This window comes from Myodes glareolus, chromosome 7 (assembly GCF_982192425.1).
Source record: "Myodes glareolus chromosome 7, mMyoGla1.1, whole genome shotgun sequence".
Lineage (NCBI taxonomy): Eukaryota > Metazoa > Chordata > Mammalia > Rodentia > Cricetidae > Myodes > Myodes glareolus.
Window position 1 is genome coordinate 101,038,565 of NC_142032.1, and position 15,111 is coordinate 101,053,675.

General features: G+C 38.7%; 1 protein-coding gene across 1 annotated transcript; it reads right to left on the bottom strand.

Annotated features, from left to right (window-relative positions):
• Positions 1-774: 774 nt before the first annotated feature.
• LOC148121561 (olfactory receptor 52Z1P-like) lies at positions 775-6,309 on the bottom strand. The gene is made up of 2 exons (XM_087908715.1): positions 5,369-6,309; positions 775-943 (listed from the first exon to the last, which is right to left on the bottom strand). The coding sequence occupies exons 1-2, from the start codon at positions 6,307-6,309 to the stop codon at positions 775-777; spliced, it is 1,110 nt and encodes a 369-aa protein (XP_087764841.1).
• Positions 6,310-15,111: the final 8,802 nt, after the last annotated feature.

A 15,111-nucleotide genomic window follows, 5' to 3' on the forward strand; every position in this document is an offset into this window, starting at 1 on the left:
AATAGAAATTACTTCTTTAGTTGTAACATGAGGGCCATTATGTAACATGAGAAGGCCTGCTTGTTGGGGGTTTTCTGTCCCACCCGGCCCCCCAGCTATTTAGTCTCAGAGAAAAATCACAACCAGATCTCTTTAAGTTAAAATGCTGATTGACCCATTAGGTCAGGCTTCCCACTGGCTAACTCTCATATCTTGATTAACCCATTTTTCTGATCTATGTTAGCCATGTGGCTCAGTACCTTTTTTAGTGGGGCAGCTCACATCCTGCTGCTTAATTGATCTGGGCAGGAGTGGGAGGAATCAACTTCCTCCTCCCCAGAATTCTCCTGCTCTTCTTGCATCATTTCCACTTTCTGTCTGGTTTCCCTACCTATACCTCCTGCCTGGCCAATCAGCGTTTATTTAAAACATGATTGACAGAATACAGACAATTCTTCCACACCATTTAGTATAGTAATAAAGCCAGTTATCTGACATTTAAAAAGTTCAGTATATTGTTTTCTATATGCAATACCTAATCATATATTATCACATGGATTATGATTGATGAGTTTTGCTAATGATAGATGATGAAGACAACAGGATATCATGCATGAACCAGAATCACAAATAAAAGTATATATTTCAGTATTATTTATCCTTAGGATTGTATAATGCCAATGGATATTTTTCCATATACCAAGATCAAATAGAGATGCCTGAAATATGCTTGAATTCTTTTCTTCATGGAAAATGGAATAGGGTGAGATTATTGGAAAGTTATACTAAGTTTACTTAGGTATAGAGAAATCTTAGAATCTCGATGTTCTCATTTTTTTTAATCTGCAAATTGAAGACCTCCTTTTGTCTGCATTTGAGATACATACAGTAAGGATAAAGTATAAAACACAACAGTGTGTAACCCAGGGTATGACTCAGGTTCTCACAATGATTTTTCCTAAATCTGAAAATCCAAGAAGAATATTTAATAAAAACGTCAGCATGATGGTCTTCTGCAGTAAACAAGATACTAAAAAAAACATGATTAAAAATATCATGGAGAATTTTCTTTATGATAATAGATATGCTACTCTGTAGTAGAACAGTGTAGGTTTGGTTTCTTAGGAAATGGCATATGATATTTACGGTAAAGCAGAGTTCAATGTCTGCAGGAGAGAAATGCCAAGATAAAGGTGAAGGATTTTAGCCATGATATAACAGCTGCATAGATGACATTGTTCTTTAGTAATGTCTTAATGCAATCCCACATAATAAATAAAAATTCAAAGATCCAAGGTTAAAAGAAAGTCAATGACAGTATCTTATATATTATGATTGGTCAAAAACCATAACACTGAAATTCAGTGTTGACTTTGTTTCATGATGCATGGAATAAAAATGTAGTCTGAAGTATTTTTTCTTCATCCAGACATTCATTAAATGAAATATTTAGGTGAAAAGCAAGGACTGAATAGAACAGTCTTTAATATGTTCATAGAAAAGTAGCAGAAAATTATGAACAACATTCTACACTGAGAAATTTGATTTAGCTTGAAAAGAGAGCTTATTTATGTAACCTGACAACTCATACTTCTTGTCTGGATGGACAAGGATAAACTCAATCTTCAGGAATTCTTAATTCTGCAAAGGAATAACATTTCAACATTGTTATTTAACTTCAACTCAAAATTTCCATGACTAATTTTGTCATAAACTTAGGTGTTGATCATTTTGCTTGAAGTTGCTGTTGTGCTCTTAGTGTACCCAGTTATCCTCAGAGCACTGCACAGAGCATGGTGAGTTTACTGTGTGTTGTGCCCAGGAAGGCTCAGAGGACGATTCTAAGTGTCACATGAAGGGATAGACCATACAACGATGACATTAAGAAACATCTCCAACTAAGGAAGGAAACAAACTACAGGATATGGCAATGGTGCTTGAGATACTTTGCCCATGTTATGAGAGTTAATGACAACAGATTCCACAAAGATAGCACTGCTTGAAGAATTACACGGGATAAGATGAAGAGGAAGGCAAAAGGAACACTGGGTAGACATCATAAAGGAAGACTGTGGAACCTTGGGTATGACAATAACACAAGCATCTAGGACTTCCCTGGCTAGGAACAATTGGAGAACTGCAATAAATGGACTACCTATGTATGCTTAAGCATTACTGGGTGGGGAATTGGTGGTGATGATGATAATGGTGATTATGATGATGGTGATGATGATGATGATGATGGTGTAGAGGGCACCCTCTTGATTCTTCTCAGCTCTGATTACAGAATTCTGAGCTCAGTCTTAACCACTGAAATGTTGCCAACTTGTAATTTTTACTTACTCCTTAGATTTCTTATTTTTATTCTGATGTTGACATAAAAACAACTAGGTTTTTGCCAGGCAGTGGTGGTACATTCCTTTAATTCCAGCACTTATGAGGCAGAGGCAGGCAGAACTCTGTGAGTTCAAGGCCAGCCTGATCTACAAGAGTTAGTTCCAGGACATCCAGAATGTTAAACAGAGAAACCCTGTCTTGAAAAAAACCAAAAATAAATAAATAAATAAATAATAACCACAAACCAAAAAAGCCAAACCCCCTTCAAACAAACAAACAAACAAAAACCATAATTGGCCTGTAAGATATTTCATTTATGTCTTTTAACGTTTATTATGTATAATCAGAGAATAACTAATTAAATTACTTCCCATAAGAGCATCATTATTTTCTATAAAGTTTATTGCATCTCCTGTGAATTATAAAATGTTTCAATTTGGCTGAGAAAAAAATAAGTTATTCAGGTCATGTTGAGCTCTTTTTTTTTTCTTCTCATATGGTGACGACTTGGTGTCATGGCCCTCTTGTCATTTGCTCATACACATACCAGAACTAGCATCCTGAGAACTGGGGTAATACACAGATTCCTCTTTTGGAACAGTCCATTTCCTCCATTCTTACATCCTCCATGTTTAGGTATTTTTAAATTCTCTGCAATGATAGTGATGACTATAGAACTTTTATTCTCTCTAGTTTTTATCAATCCCAAGGAATTTCTTAGTAGATGTTAGCTTTATTGACACACTTCAGTAGGCACACAGCATTTGATTTGTAAAGTTAGGGAAATGTTTTGAAAGTATATTTCCTGAATTTTGAAAAATATACATTGTGATTTAATAATTCTATAGCTATGTATATAGTTTCCTCCCCCATTGGTAACAGTTACCTGGTGATAGACATTGGCAAACAGCCATTACCATATCTTTCACTTTTCATTTTTCTGCAAAATGAAAGTCTTTCTTTTTTCCTTCCTTCCTTCCTTCCTTCCTTCCTTCCTTCCTTCCTTCCTTCCTTCCTTCCTTTCTTCCTTCCTTCCTCCTTCCCTTCCTCCCTCCCTCCCTCCCTTCCTTTCTTTCTTTCTTTTTTTCTTTCTTTCTTTTTTTCTTGGTTTACAGCGCCTTCAATAATGGCCAAGTTGGCTGCTTTCTTCACATTTATTCACAGAGAATATTAGGAACGTTGTTCTGTTTCAACTGTTGTAATTAATACATGTGTTAATGTGGTTAAGATCACTCTCTGGTGCTGAACTGGCCAACCCTGTAATTGCCAGATGGATGACTACCTTAACTGTCATCAATGAACTTTTATCCAGTAAATGATGGAAACTGATGCAGAGACCCACAGCTAAGCACTGGCCTGTGGTGTGGAAAGAACTTCTGTGTATGTGTTGCTTTTATTGGTTAATAGGTAAAGAATTTGCTTTGGCCTGTGATAGGGCAGAATAGAGCTAGGTGGGAAAACTAAACTGAATGCTGGAAGAAAGTAGGCAGAGCCAAGATATGCCTTGTAGCTACCAGAGGAGAAAGACATGGTCCACTAGCCAGAACCTTGCTCTTAGGCCAGAAGTCTCTTGTTAAAATAATAAACAAACAAACAAATAAATAAATAAATAAATAAATAAATGAAATGGGTTAATTTAAGATATAAAAGCTAGCTGTTATAAAACGCTTAAGCTATTTGGCAAAACAGTTTTGCAAATAATATAGTTTCTGAGTGATTATTTCGGGTCTGGGCAGCTGGAAACAAATGAGCAGCCTCTACAATACTCCTCAAGTCCAGTTGAAGCAAGGGAGGAGAAATAATATGAGCAAAGGGATCAAGACCATGAAGGAGAAACCCACAGACATGAGATAGTGGGAGTTCATTGACTAGACGACAGCTGGGAAACCAGCACAGGACCTAATTAGATTCTCTGAACGGGGGTGACAGTTGTATGGCTTGGCTGTTTGTGGGGCCACTGGTAGGGGTTGAAGATTTATCCCTAGTGTATGAACTGGCTTTTTGGAGCCCATTCCCTGTTTAGGGCTTCCTTACTCAGCCTAGAGACAGGGGGTTGAAATTTGTTCTTTCCTTAAGTTGATATGACAGACATTTTGACTCCCCAGAGGAGCACTTACCCTCTCTGAGAAATGGATTGGGGATGGAATAGGTAGAAGGTGTGGGGAGTGGGAGGATTGGAGGAAAGGAGAACTGGGATTGGTATGTAAAATGAAGGATTGTTTAAAATATCTATCTGGTAGTCTTTTTATATGTACAGTGAAGATAACATTTACATGCTACAGGATTATTTTCTGTGAGAGAAGAAGTGCAATAAAAAGGAATCAAGTCTCTCAGATTGTCAAATATATACTCTTTAATTGCTAGTAATAAATAATAGACAAAATTATTATTTTAATATCATACCTGGCACTAGTTTAGGAGTTTCCTGTAGGTCATTCCTCTCTTTCCATCTCTCTGTCTATCTCTCTGTCTGTCTATCTATCCATCTATCAATGAAAATTGGAGATATATGTATACAAATGCAAGAAGTTTAAATATTCTTGGCCAAAATCAAACATCTTAAATATGAAACTTGAACTTGAAATCCAAATGACTGAGTTAGTGTGATAACCGCAAGGAATAATGTCTTGACATGTAGCACTCTTTATTTCTCAGTTTTAGAAAATGAATGGATTTGACAAAATTATATAGGATTCTGGCTTGATTTGTTTGGTGTATGAAATAGAGCCATATTGTTCATTTTCCTGTTTTATGTGTTAACAAATATTGAATTTTTTAAACTGTTATGAATATGTATGTTGTAACAAAGATGAAAATAGTGCAGAAAATAATGTGTCCTTCTCCTAGTATTGTTCTGAACAAGATATATGTTGAGTAGAAATCACTCTTACCTAGATTGCAAAAATTGCAATGATAACCATCACTAATGATGTCTTGACTTAACATTTCTATTGTAGCTTCAGATACTCTTGAGTTCTATAGTTCATGGAAAATTATAAAGAACTGGCCTAGGCTGCTTAGATTAAATCAACGAAATGTCTTGCCCAAAGACAAGACTTGGATAACTCTCTCTTGAATTTGCTTAGTCTTCACGCCATAAATGATGGGATTGACTGTGGGTGGTACAACCACATAGAGGTTAGCAAGGAGAATGTGCACATGCAGTGGTATACTATGACCACCAAAACGGTGAGCAAAGAAAGAGAAAAAAGCTGGTGTATAGAACAAGAGAATTACACAGACATGGGAACCACATGTACCCAGAGCCTTGAGTCGGGCATCCCGAGAAGGAATTCTAAACACAGCACAGAGTATAAGAGCATATGAGACAATGATAAGTACCACGTCTAGGCAGGTGGAAAATAGAGCTACTATTACCCCATAGTAAATATTGACCTTGATGCTGTCACAGGCCAACCTGGCAATGCCCATGTGTTCACAGTAGGAGTGTTGAATGATGTTCCTTCCACAGTAGGTGAGCCGATAAACAAGGAAGATCAGGGGGAAGCAGATGAAGAAGCTTCGAGTCACAGATGCAATGCCCATTTTTATGATGATAGATGGTGTTAGAATATTGGTGTATCTTAGTGGGTAACAGATGGCCACATAACGGTCAAAGGCCATAGCCAGCAGTATGGCAGACTCTGCCACAAAGATGAAGTGGAGGAAAAACATCTGAGACACACAACTGGCAAAAGAAATGCCTCCAGCTTGGAACCAAAAGATTGCTAACATTTTCGGTGTTGTGACTGTGGACAGAAAGATATCAGCCAGGGCCAACATGGAGAGGAAAAAGTACATGGGTTCATGTAGGCTCCGTTCAGTGAAGATCAGAAATAATAGCAGTACATTGCCTGCAATGGCCACTATATACATTGAACAGATGGGGATGGAGATCCATATGTGTGCATCTTCTAGTCCTGGGATCCCAATCATGGTATACCAGATGTCTCTGAGACTGGTGTGATTTAAAGTGGTTGAAAATGTTTTCATGTTTATTTTATCCACTAATTGTGGACCTGTCAAAGCACAACAGCAACAACAACAGAAAAAAACAAAAGTAAAACAAAAAGAAAGAATCATGGTGTTTTTTAAATTAAATTAAATGTTAACACTCACCATTGGCTAAGTTTATTTTCTTATGAAAATGTTAATCTCTTGCAATTTATATGTAATGAGATGTACAGATTTCCTTAGCAGGAGAGTAACCAATGCTTTATAAAGCTTTGCTAACTGGAACTCTAACAATGTTAATACAGTGGCAAATTTGGCTTGAAATTGAGACCACACCATAAAATGCTTTCATTTTGCTTCCTTTCCTTCAGACCTGTGAAACTCTGACAGTCTTTGCCTAGCATCATTGATTTCCCCTATTGTCACTTATGATGTTCAAACACAATTCTCTTCTTCAAGTTCTAGAGATGCAGTTTTCAGAAATCTGCTTCCTTTGGGGAGCTCATAGCTATTGAATAAATGTTAGCCATTGCCTACGTACTATTTTAATTCAAAACGTTTAGTAAAGAATTGTCTTTTTCCTTATGTAAGCCATTTATTTAACAAACCAAGGATATAAGAACATGGGAAATCCTTGTTTTGAAGAATGATAAATCAGTTTTGTGTTTTGATGCTGGATCTGTGCTTTTCTTGGCATGAATGCAGTGCGCAAAGCTCCAGCTTAACCCGGCATCTGACATTTTGTCTTCTCTGGACCACATTGTGACCTACAAAGTTCATGCTTAAAGTACTGTGCTATCAAGTTATAATAAAATCACACACAAAACACTCTCACAGTGTTTTAAGTAAATGTACGAGTGCCAACTGGACCACAGTCACAGCTGTGCATGGCTATCTGCAGCTTAGGACCATGTTTTAGGCACACCTATAACCAGCACAGCGCTGCCTGAGCACTTACGTTACACTAATAGAAGTCAGGATATATCCTCCTTCACACACCGCTTACCTTCTCTCTCTCCTCACCTGTCTTGACTCTTGTTCACACATATGTCTCTGTTTCTGTTTATATTTCAGGCTTCTTCTTTTCTTTATTTATTTTATAAACAAATTTCAATGATAATGGAGAAAAGGGCTCATTGAAAATAAATAAATTGTTGAATTGTAAACAAATCAAGGAATCAAAATAAAAATCTTAAATTCATTCTAGTATGGTACTATGTTAAAGAGATGATAAGATATAGATCATAAATATATTGAATTAGAATTATTTTATTACTTTCAGAGAACTCAAAGCATGGACAAATAACCATCTCTCAAAATAGGTCAAGATAGAAAAACTTGGAGACATTCAATGTGTCATTAACATAATAGTATGTTTATAAAAATACAGTAAAGATTCTTGAAAATATTGTCATTAAATCTGTTTATCAGTGACACTTCTGAGTTACAAAGCAAAAGCTTGTCTTTGGGAAGAAGAAAGTCAAATCAAAAGCTCAGATAATAAATACATATAACTGCACACATTTCAAGCCGTCTAGCAAACACATCTAACTAAGCAAAATGAGACATAGGACTGGACACATAGATTGTAACTTTAAGCTTCAGATAGATGGCAGAGTGTATGGCTTTTGATTTAAACCTCAATGCTGAGAATAATTTATTAAACCTTGATGAAATGCAATATATGTATTTATATATTATGATACAATATAAATATTTTATCATTTCAAAGTTATGTTTTCAAAGGGACTATGTTATTCTTTTTGCTCTTTTTCAAGTACGTACTGATGTATTTATATGTCAAAATAAAAAGTTTACACTTTATTTCATCAATTCAGTCTTAGATATAATAATAGTAATGAGCTTATTTTCATCATTATAGTATAACAAATTTTTGTTGAGTAAAGTATTATCCCAACTGAAGGAAAGGAAGATAGAATTTCTGTTATTGCTTCCCATTAGCAATTAGGGGTTGCTCAAGAGATAAAACATAAACAGAACTATGGCATTGCTATCAACACTGCTTTGGTAATTGTGTGTGTACACAAATGCATAAAATAGAGATTTCTTTGCAATAGATTAAAAAAGTGTGATGAATAAAGCTCAGAAGTTATTTTGACACAAGTTGGAAAAATGCAATGATGTCATTAATTAACATAGAAGGAAATCAAGAATTTAAAGGAGTAATTTGTAAAGTAAGTTGTGCTTTTAAAAGAATTGTTAGGTTTCTCTAATTTTGTTGATAAACAAAAGTATCTTTTCATTTTATACACTGTCACCTGCATGAGTATACTGAAACCTTTTAAGGTCATATAAGTTAATCAGCTGCCTATATAAATTGTTTTTTAATGGATATTTATGGTGTTCACATTATTTGCACAGCACATGAATTACACTGTGAAGAATACTAAGAAAGGTTAAGTAGGATCTTGGACTTCAGAGTCTGACTGCACTGTTGTTCCAGCCTTAAAGTCTCATCTGTATATATGAGTGTATCGAAGTGAGGTGGGACAATGGTTATGTTGTCACATTGGCATAGGATTAAATGAGGCTGACTGTTGAGGGAGAAAGAACAGCATCACTCACACAGTTGCTCAATTAGTAACTATTTCTATAACTGATTCATGTATTGTACCAGATAGAGAAATTAGAAACCAACCCATATGCCAGATTTCATCCTGTCATTTTTTATCAGAAGCAAGATCATTTGTGTTTTTGAAGGCTCGGAAATCACCCTAGGACTATTCTTGACGAATTCCTCTATCCTATACAAACAAAGGACATAAAGCAGATTGGAGGAAATACAAACAGGAAACATCCAGTTAAATGACTCTTAAAAAACTTGCAAGCAATATATATGTATATACAAAGAATGCTTATATGTGTATAGTTACTATTTTTCTTATTGAAATTTTATTTTTTCACACAGTATATAATAATTATGGTTTTCCCTCTTGCTACAATCCTCCTCATTTCTCTAGAGCTCTCCCGCCAGTTCAATCCATCCCATTTATGTCTCATTAGAAAACCATTTTTTAGGGAATATAATATAATAAGAAGTAATATAGTGTCTGTCTCTCAAATTGTATTTCTGTTTGTACATAATAGGCAAGTATTTTGTATGCCTACAAAAAGTCAGTGAATCAATCTGGAAGTGTATCAAATGTGTATTGTATACTAGAAAGACAACTGAATGTCTTTGAGTGTCTCTTCCCATTCAACCATGATCTTGAACGAGACATGCCTTATTCTGACCTCTATGCCTATAACAACTGAAGTATAACCAGCTTATATATCATCCTATTTAAAAACATTTGAAATCCGATTTTTGGAACTCTAAGACCAAAAGTACCAAAAACTCAGCTCCTGTCCTTAACATAACCCATCATTGGCTATTTACATAGCAACAACCCCCCCTTCCCCAACTGCCTCTACTTCTGGCCTTCTTGAGGTAGTTATGTTATCTTCCTATTGATGCTATTAAGTTCTCATAGCTCTTCTTGCAGAGCTATTGGAAAACTTTTCCACCATTATACTCTTATTATTGTTAGACATATAACTATCCATTGTGCTGGGTAAAATTTGGTGTTGAGAATAAGACTTGAAATAAAAACCTTAGATCATCACCAGTGTTTATTGAAATTACAAAGAGTTAGTAAATGTCGTGTCTGGAGACATTGCAAGGAGCTAGAGAAGTTGAGTACATCACAGCATAAAGTCACTGTGGTTGGTGGCTGTCAAGGGAACAGTCACTCAAAGAAAAATTCAGTCACTGAAAATCAAATAACATTAGTAAGCTTTCTTTTGAAAGAGAGGATTGACCTGGATTGGTTTTCCTTCCTTGGAAGAAATTCGTAAAAGTGCTAAGGTCCCTGTGCAGTTTGTTGCTCATATATTTGTTAAACTCATGTTAATTTTTGTTCTTATTTGAGTTATTTTTCCTTTTCATTCCTAACTACATCACACCCAAATGCTTTAATTCTGAATTACGTGCTATTTCTTCTTTTCTACTGTGTTCAGAAATTTGCCTAGTGTGGAACTCAATACACAGTGTCACATCAAGCGTGTCAAGAGAATCTAAACAAAGCAGGAAATGAAACTTACCACGAGATACTCCAGCAAATCCAACTCTTTGTTTTGAGAATCATATGTCCTCACCTACCCTACTAATGCTTCATTCGTTACTGTGTTCCTTCATTTCTGGTTTGAATAACATGAGACAAACTTTTGATGCCTGTAATATTTGAAAACACCTCTGAGTCAGAATCTTAAACCATAGCATGGATTTTTCTTCATTTGTAGGAAACCTAACTTTTAATTGACTACATTGTAGTGAAAAAAATACCCTGTTATTTTCTGGCTTATTCCTACTTTAGGAAAAATAAAAACTCATGATCCACATTCTGGAGAAATTTTCCATAGTGGTAATTGCCTATCAAGAGATATAATTTATTTGTCAATGAGCTCTTGTAAGACTTGTAAAACTGAAACAATAATTCCCTGTTGTTTCAGGTGTTCAGTTACAGAAAACCTGCTTCCATCCTCAACTTTAAAATAGCTAAAGCCATGGTTTGAACAAGTGCCTTACCTGGGACAAGAATAGCTGGGAAGTTGTCATCATCCCTTTCCGAGGAATCAGGACTATCTTATAATCTCACACTTCACACTAGAGGACGCGGTCTGCAGAGAGCACTATGAATTCTCTGATTTCTAATAACAGCTGTTGTTGCCTCCTCTGCTACAGCTGCAGACTCCATGGTGGTCAGCAAGGTGGGTTGTGCCCCACTAGTTACGTCCTGCTGCTCATACAGAGACTGGTGTAAGTTCCTCAATCCTGAGAGACATAGGACTCCATAGAATTGAGGGATCCCAGAAGATGTCTGTGATCTTCTGAGGCCCAGGTCCTTAGGTAAGAAAACCCAAACCAAAGCAAAGCAACACATAACCTAAAGATCCATTATATTAAATAATCAAACTCAGAAAGATCATCTCTCTGAGACAGTTCTGAGAGTTTAATGAAACCCATTATAACGCACAACATACACTATAACTGTTTTGGCAGAAATAATTTAAAAAATGAATGCTGTAAGAATGTGGTTGTCAGGTACTTGAGCCTAAATTTTACTCCATCCATGTACTTCTTAGGGATTTATAAATAATTCATTGAAATTTTGTTCTAAATTTTTAAAATTGTTTTTAACTTTTTACATATGTGTATGTGTATCTGTGTGAGTATATACAACATATCTGTAAGATTCCAGTGAGCCCCCAAAAGAATGTTGGATGCCTTAGGACTTGAGCTAAAAATGATTGTGAGAAATTGGATGCAAGTGCTTGGAATTGGACTTGAGGTCCCAAGAAGAACAGGGATTCCTCTTTGCCACTGGTCAGTTTTACCAGCCATTGCCTTAGGACTTGATTTCTTTTGAATGTTAGCTCAGAATCTATGGAAAAGAAGTGAAGCACAATTTAGTACTGTTTGTTTTCTTTGTGTCTTAAAACTAGCTTCTTTTTTAACTTTATTTTATTTATTTGATGTCTCTTTTACATCATATATCTTGATCCCATTCATTTCTCTGTCCCTTTGTACCTATCATCCTTTCCCTGCCCCCTTCCCCCCAAAAAAGGATAAACAACATTTAAGAGTGAGAAAAGGGAAAAAATCAAAAGTCTTGTCATGGAAGCTGCAATAAGATACAGTGAGTAAACCAGTCAACCCCTTTGTCTCTATATCTTTTTCTTTACTTCCAGGTGTTCATTATAGAGTCCTTGGTCTGGGTTGAGGCCTCTGGTTTCCATACCATTGCTGCTGGGACCTCACTGATACTCTTCTTGGATATCCTGTTGTTGCCCTGTGTTGTGGAGATCCTCAAGCTTTGTGACTGTGGGTCAGGCCCCTTCACATGTCCTAGTGAATCATGGATGGGGTGAATATTAGGCAGGTCAAGTCATAACCCTGGTTCAGGGCATGGGCAACTGCAGGGTTGGTCTGCCTGTCAGTTCTCCCCTGTCCTCATCATCAGGGTGATCTCTCCAGCATCGCCCTGGCTAATTCAGCCTTGCAGCAATGAGTGAGAGGTGGGGCCAGTTCTCCTGCTTTCACACCCTCAGAATCAACTCTTCCCCACCTACACCACCAGGGCCAGCTTCATTGTGTTACCCAGGTGAGGCACAGGGGCTACTCTCCTGAGTGCTTCAACAGGTGAGGGGCAGGAGCAACCCTCCTTCTCTTATGACCCCAGGGCCAGCTCCTTCACCTGTCTCATGTGTTTATTTGTTGGGGCTTTGGGGAGGACATCTCTTCTCTGCCCAATCCACCACATGCTAGAGTAATAGGGACAGATCTCATTTGCTCATAACATCTGGCCTGGGTGACCCTCACCTTTGAACATGTATGAGGTGCAGGGCCCATTTCCTGAGTGTGGCAGCTGGTAAGGGAGAGGATCAAGTCTCTCCCTGTTGCAGGTGGCAAGGGGTAAGGGAGGGCATCCTCTGACCCTCCCCACATTGTCATTTGACAAATGAATAGTGGGGACAACTCACCTACTCTTACAACTTTGGGGATGGCTCCCTCACCTGTGCCAACAGGTTTGGCTCCATTGTGTTGCCCAGGCAGTGGGCGGGGTCTGTTCTCCAGAGCGTTGTAGCTGTCGGGATCAGGGAAAGCTCTCCAGTTCTGATGAGCACAGGGCCAATTCTCCCATCTGCCTCAGGTGTTGATGACAGGAGTGGGGGTGGGGAGGCAGGAGGTCAACTCTCTCCCATCTATGTCACCACAAGACAGATGAATGATGTGGACAATTCTCCCATGTTCATAACTTTGGGGCAGACTTATCCATATCCCCACTAACAGGGTTGGCTCTATTATGCTGTCCTGGCAAGGTACAGGCCTGCTATCCCGAGTGTTACAGCTAGCAAGGGTCAGGGACAGCTCTCCTATCTGCCCAGGCATTGATAGGCAGGGAGAGGAAGGAGGAGAGTGTCACTTTTCCCTGCCCATGCCTCCTCAAGACAGATGAGTAATGGAGACAGCTCACCCTTATTCACTACTTCAGGACTGGCTCATGCACAGCTCCACCAACAGGGCTGCCTCTTCTGTGCTGCCCTGGCTAGGAGCAGGGCCTGCTCTCCCAAGTGCTGCAGCTGGTGGCAGTCAGGGATAGCTCTCCTACCCTTTTGACCACAGGGCCAGCTCTCTCGCCTACCTCAGCATTATGGCGAGCAGGAAATCTCTAGTCCATGCTGCAATATGAGAGGTGGGGCTAGGTCTCCGGCACTCACTATTTGGGGCTGGCTCATCCACACTTTCACCAACTGGGTTGGTTTTATTAGGTTAGGTTCAGGGCCTGCTTTCCAGAATGTTACAGTTGGTAGGGTCAGGGACAGCTCTCCTATTTCTATGACCACAGGGACAGCTCTCCCACCTGCTTCTGGAGTGGATGGGCAGGGGGCAGCCTCTCTTCTCCACCCTTTGTTGCCTAAGATAGATGGGTAACAGAGATAGTTCTCCCACGCTCACAATCTCAGGACTGGCTCTCCCGTACCTGTGCCAGTGGGGTTGGCTGCCCTGGTGAAGTATAGGGCCTACTCTTCTAAGTGTTGTAGCTGAAGGGGGTCATGGTTAGCTCCCTTGCTCTTGTGACTACAAAGCTAGCACTCTCACCTGCCTCAGGCATTATGGGGAGGCAACTCTTCCCTGCCCATGCCACCATAGGACAGATGTAAAATGGGAAGAGCTCTCCCATGCTCATGACTTCAGGCTGACTTATCCACACCTCTACTCAAACGGTGCAGGACCTTTCTTATGAACACAGGCCAGCTCTCCCACCTGCCCCAAGTTCCTGTCCTCAAGGTTGGCTAACCTGTGCTCTCAAACAGAACCTTCTTGGCTGTGCTGCCTAGACAAAGTATAGGGATTACTTTCCTGTGTGTTGTGCTGGTCAAGGGATCAGCTTCCTCACCATATCAGCCCACTCCCTTCCTCTCTTCTCTTCAGACATGCCTCTGTCCACAGAACTTGAAACATTCTATTCTCTCTCTCTCTCTCTCTCTCTCTCTCTCTCTCTCTCTGCCTTTCTTTCTGTCTCTGTCTCTCTTTCTCTCTCTCTTTCTCCTATACCATATTATCCCATACCTTTGCTCACTCTAATAGTACCCATCTGGCTGCTGTCATAAGGTACAAGGCAGCTTGTGTTTTCTCTTTGGAGCCCAAGGCAGACATTCCCAGACCCACATGTGGGTTTCCTTGTCTACTCGGGTCACCATGACCCTGGTCTGTGCCATGATTCCTTGGTGTACGATGTCCTTCTGATTGTGTGTTACTTTCATTGGTTAATTAATAAAGAAACTTCCTTGGCCTAGTTGATAGGGTGGAACTTAGGTAGGTGGAGAAGACAGAACTGAATGCTGGGAGCTAAAAAGCAGAGTCAGAGAGAAGCCATGAATCCTCTGCCTGAGATGGATGCTGGTTAGAATTTCTGGTAAGCCTCTGCCACATAGCGATACACAGATTAACGGAGATGGGTTAAATTAATATGTAAGAGTTATCCAATAAGAAGTTAGAGGTAATGACTAAACAGTGTTTTAATTAATACAGTTTCTGAATGGTTATTTCGGGTATAAGCTAGCCGGACAGCCAGGACAAACAAGTGACCCTCTCCCTTGCAACAATTAGTGCCAACATGATGGATTAAATCCAATTAAAAACATTTAAGAGCTTAATTTTAAACACAAAAATACAGCTTAACACAGATTTTTGCTGTTTGCTTGCTCCTTTGAGAGAGATTTTTCTTATTCAGCCATAGCAGGAAAAAAGCTGCACAGATTTAAGGTTTTAAAACG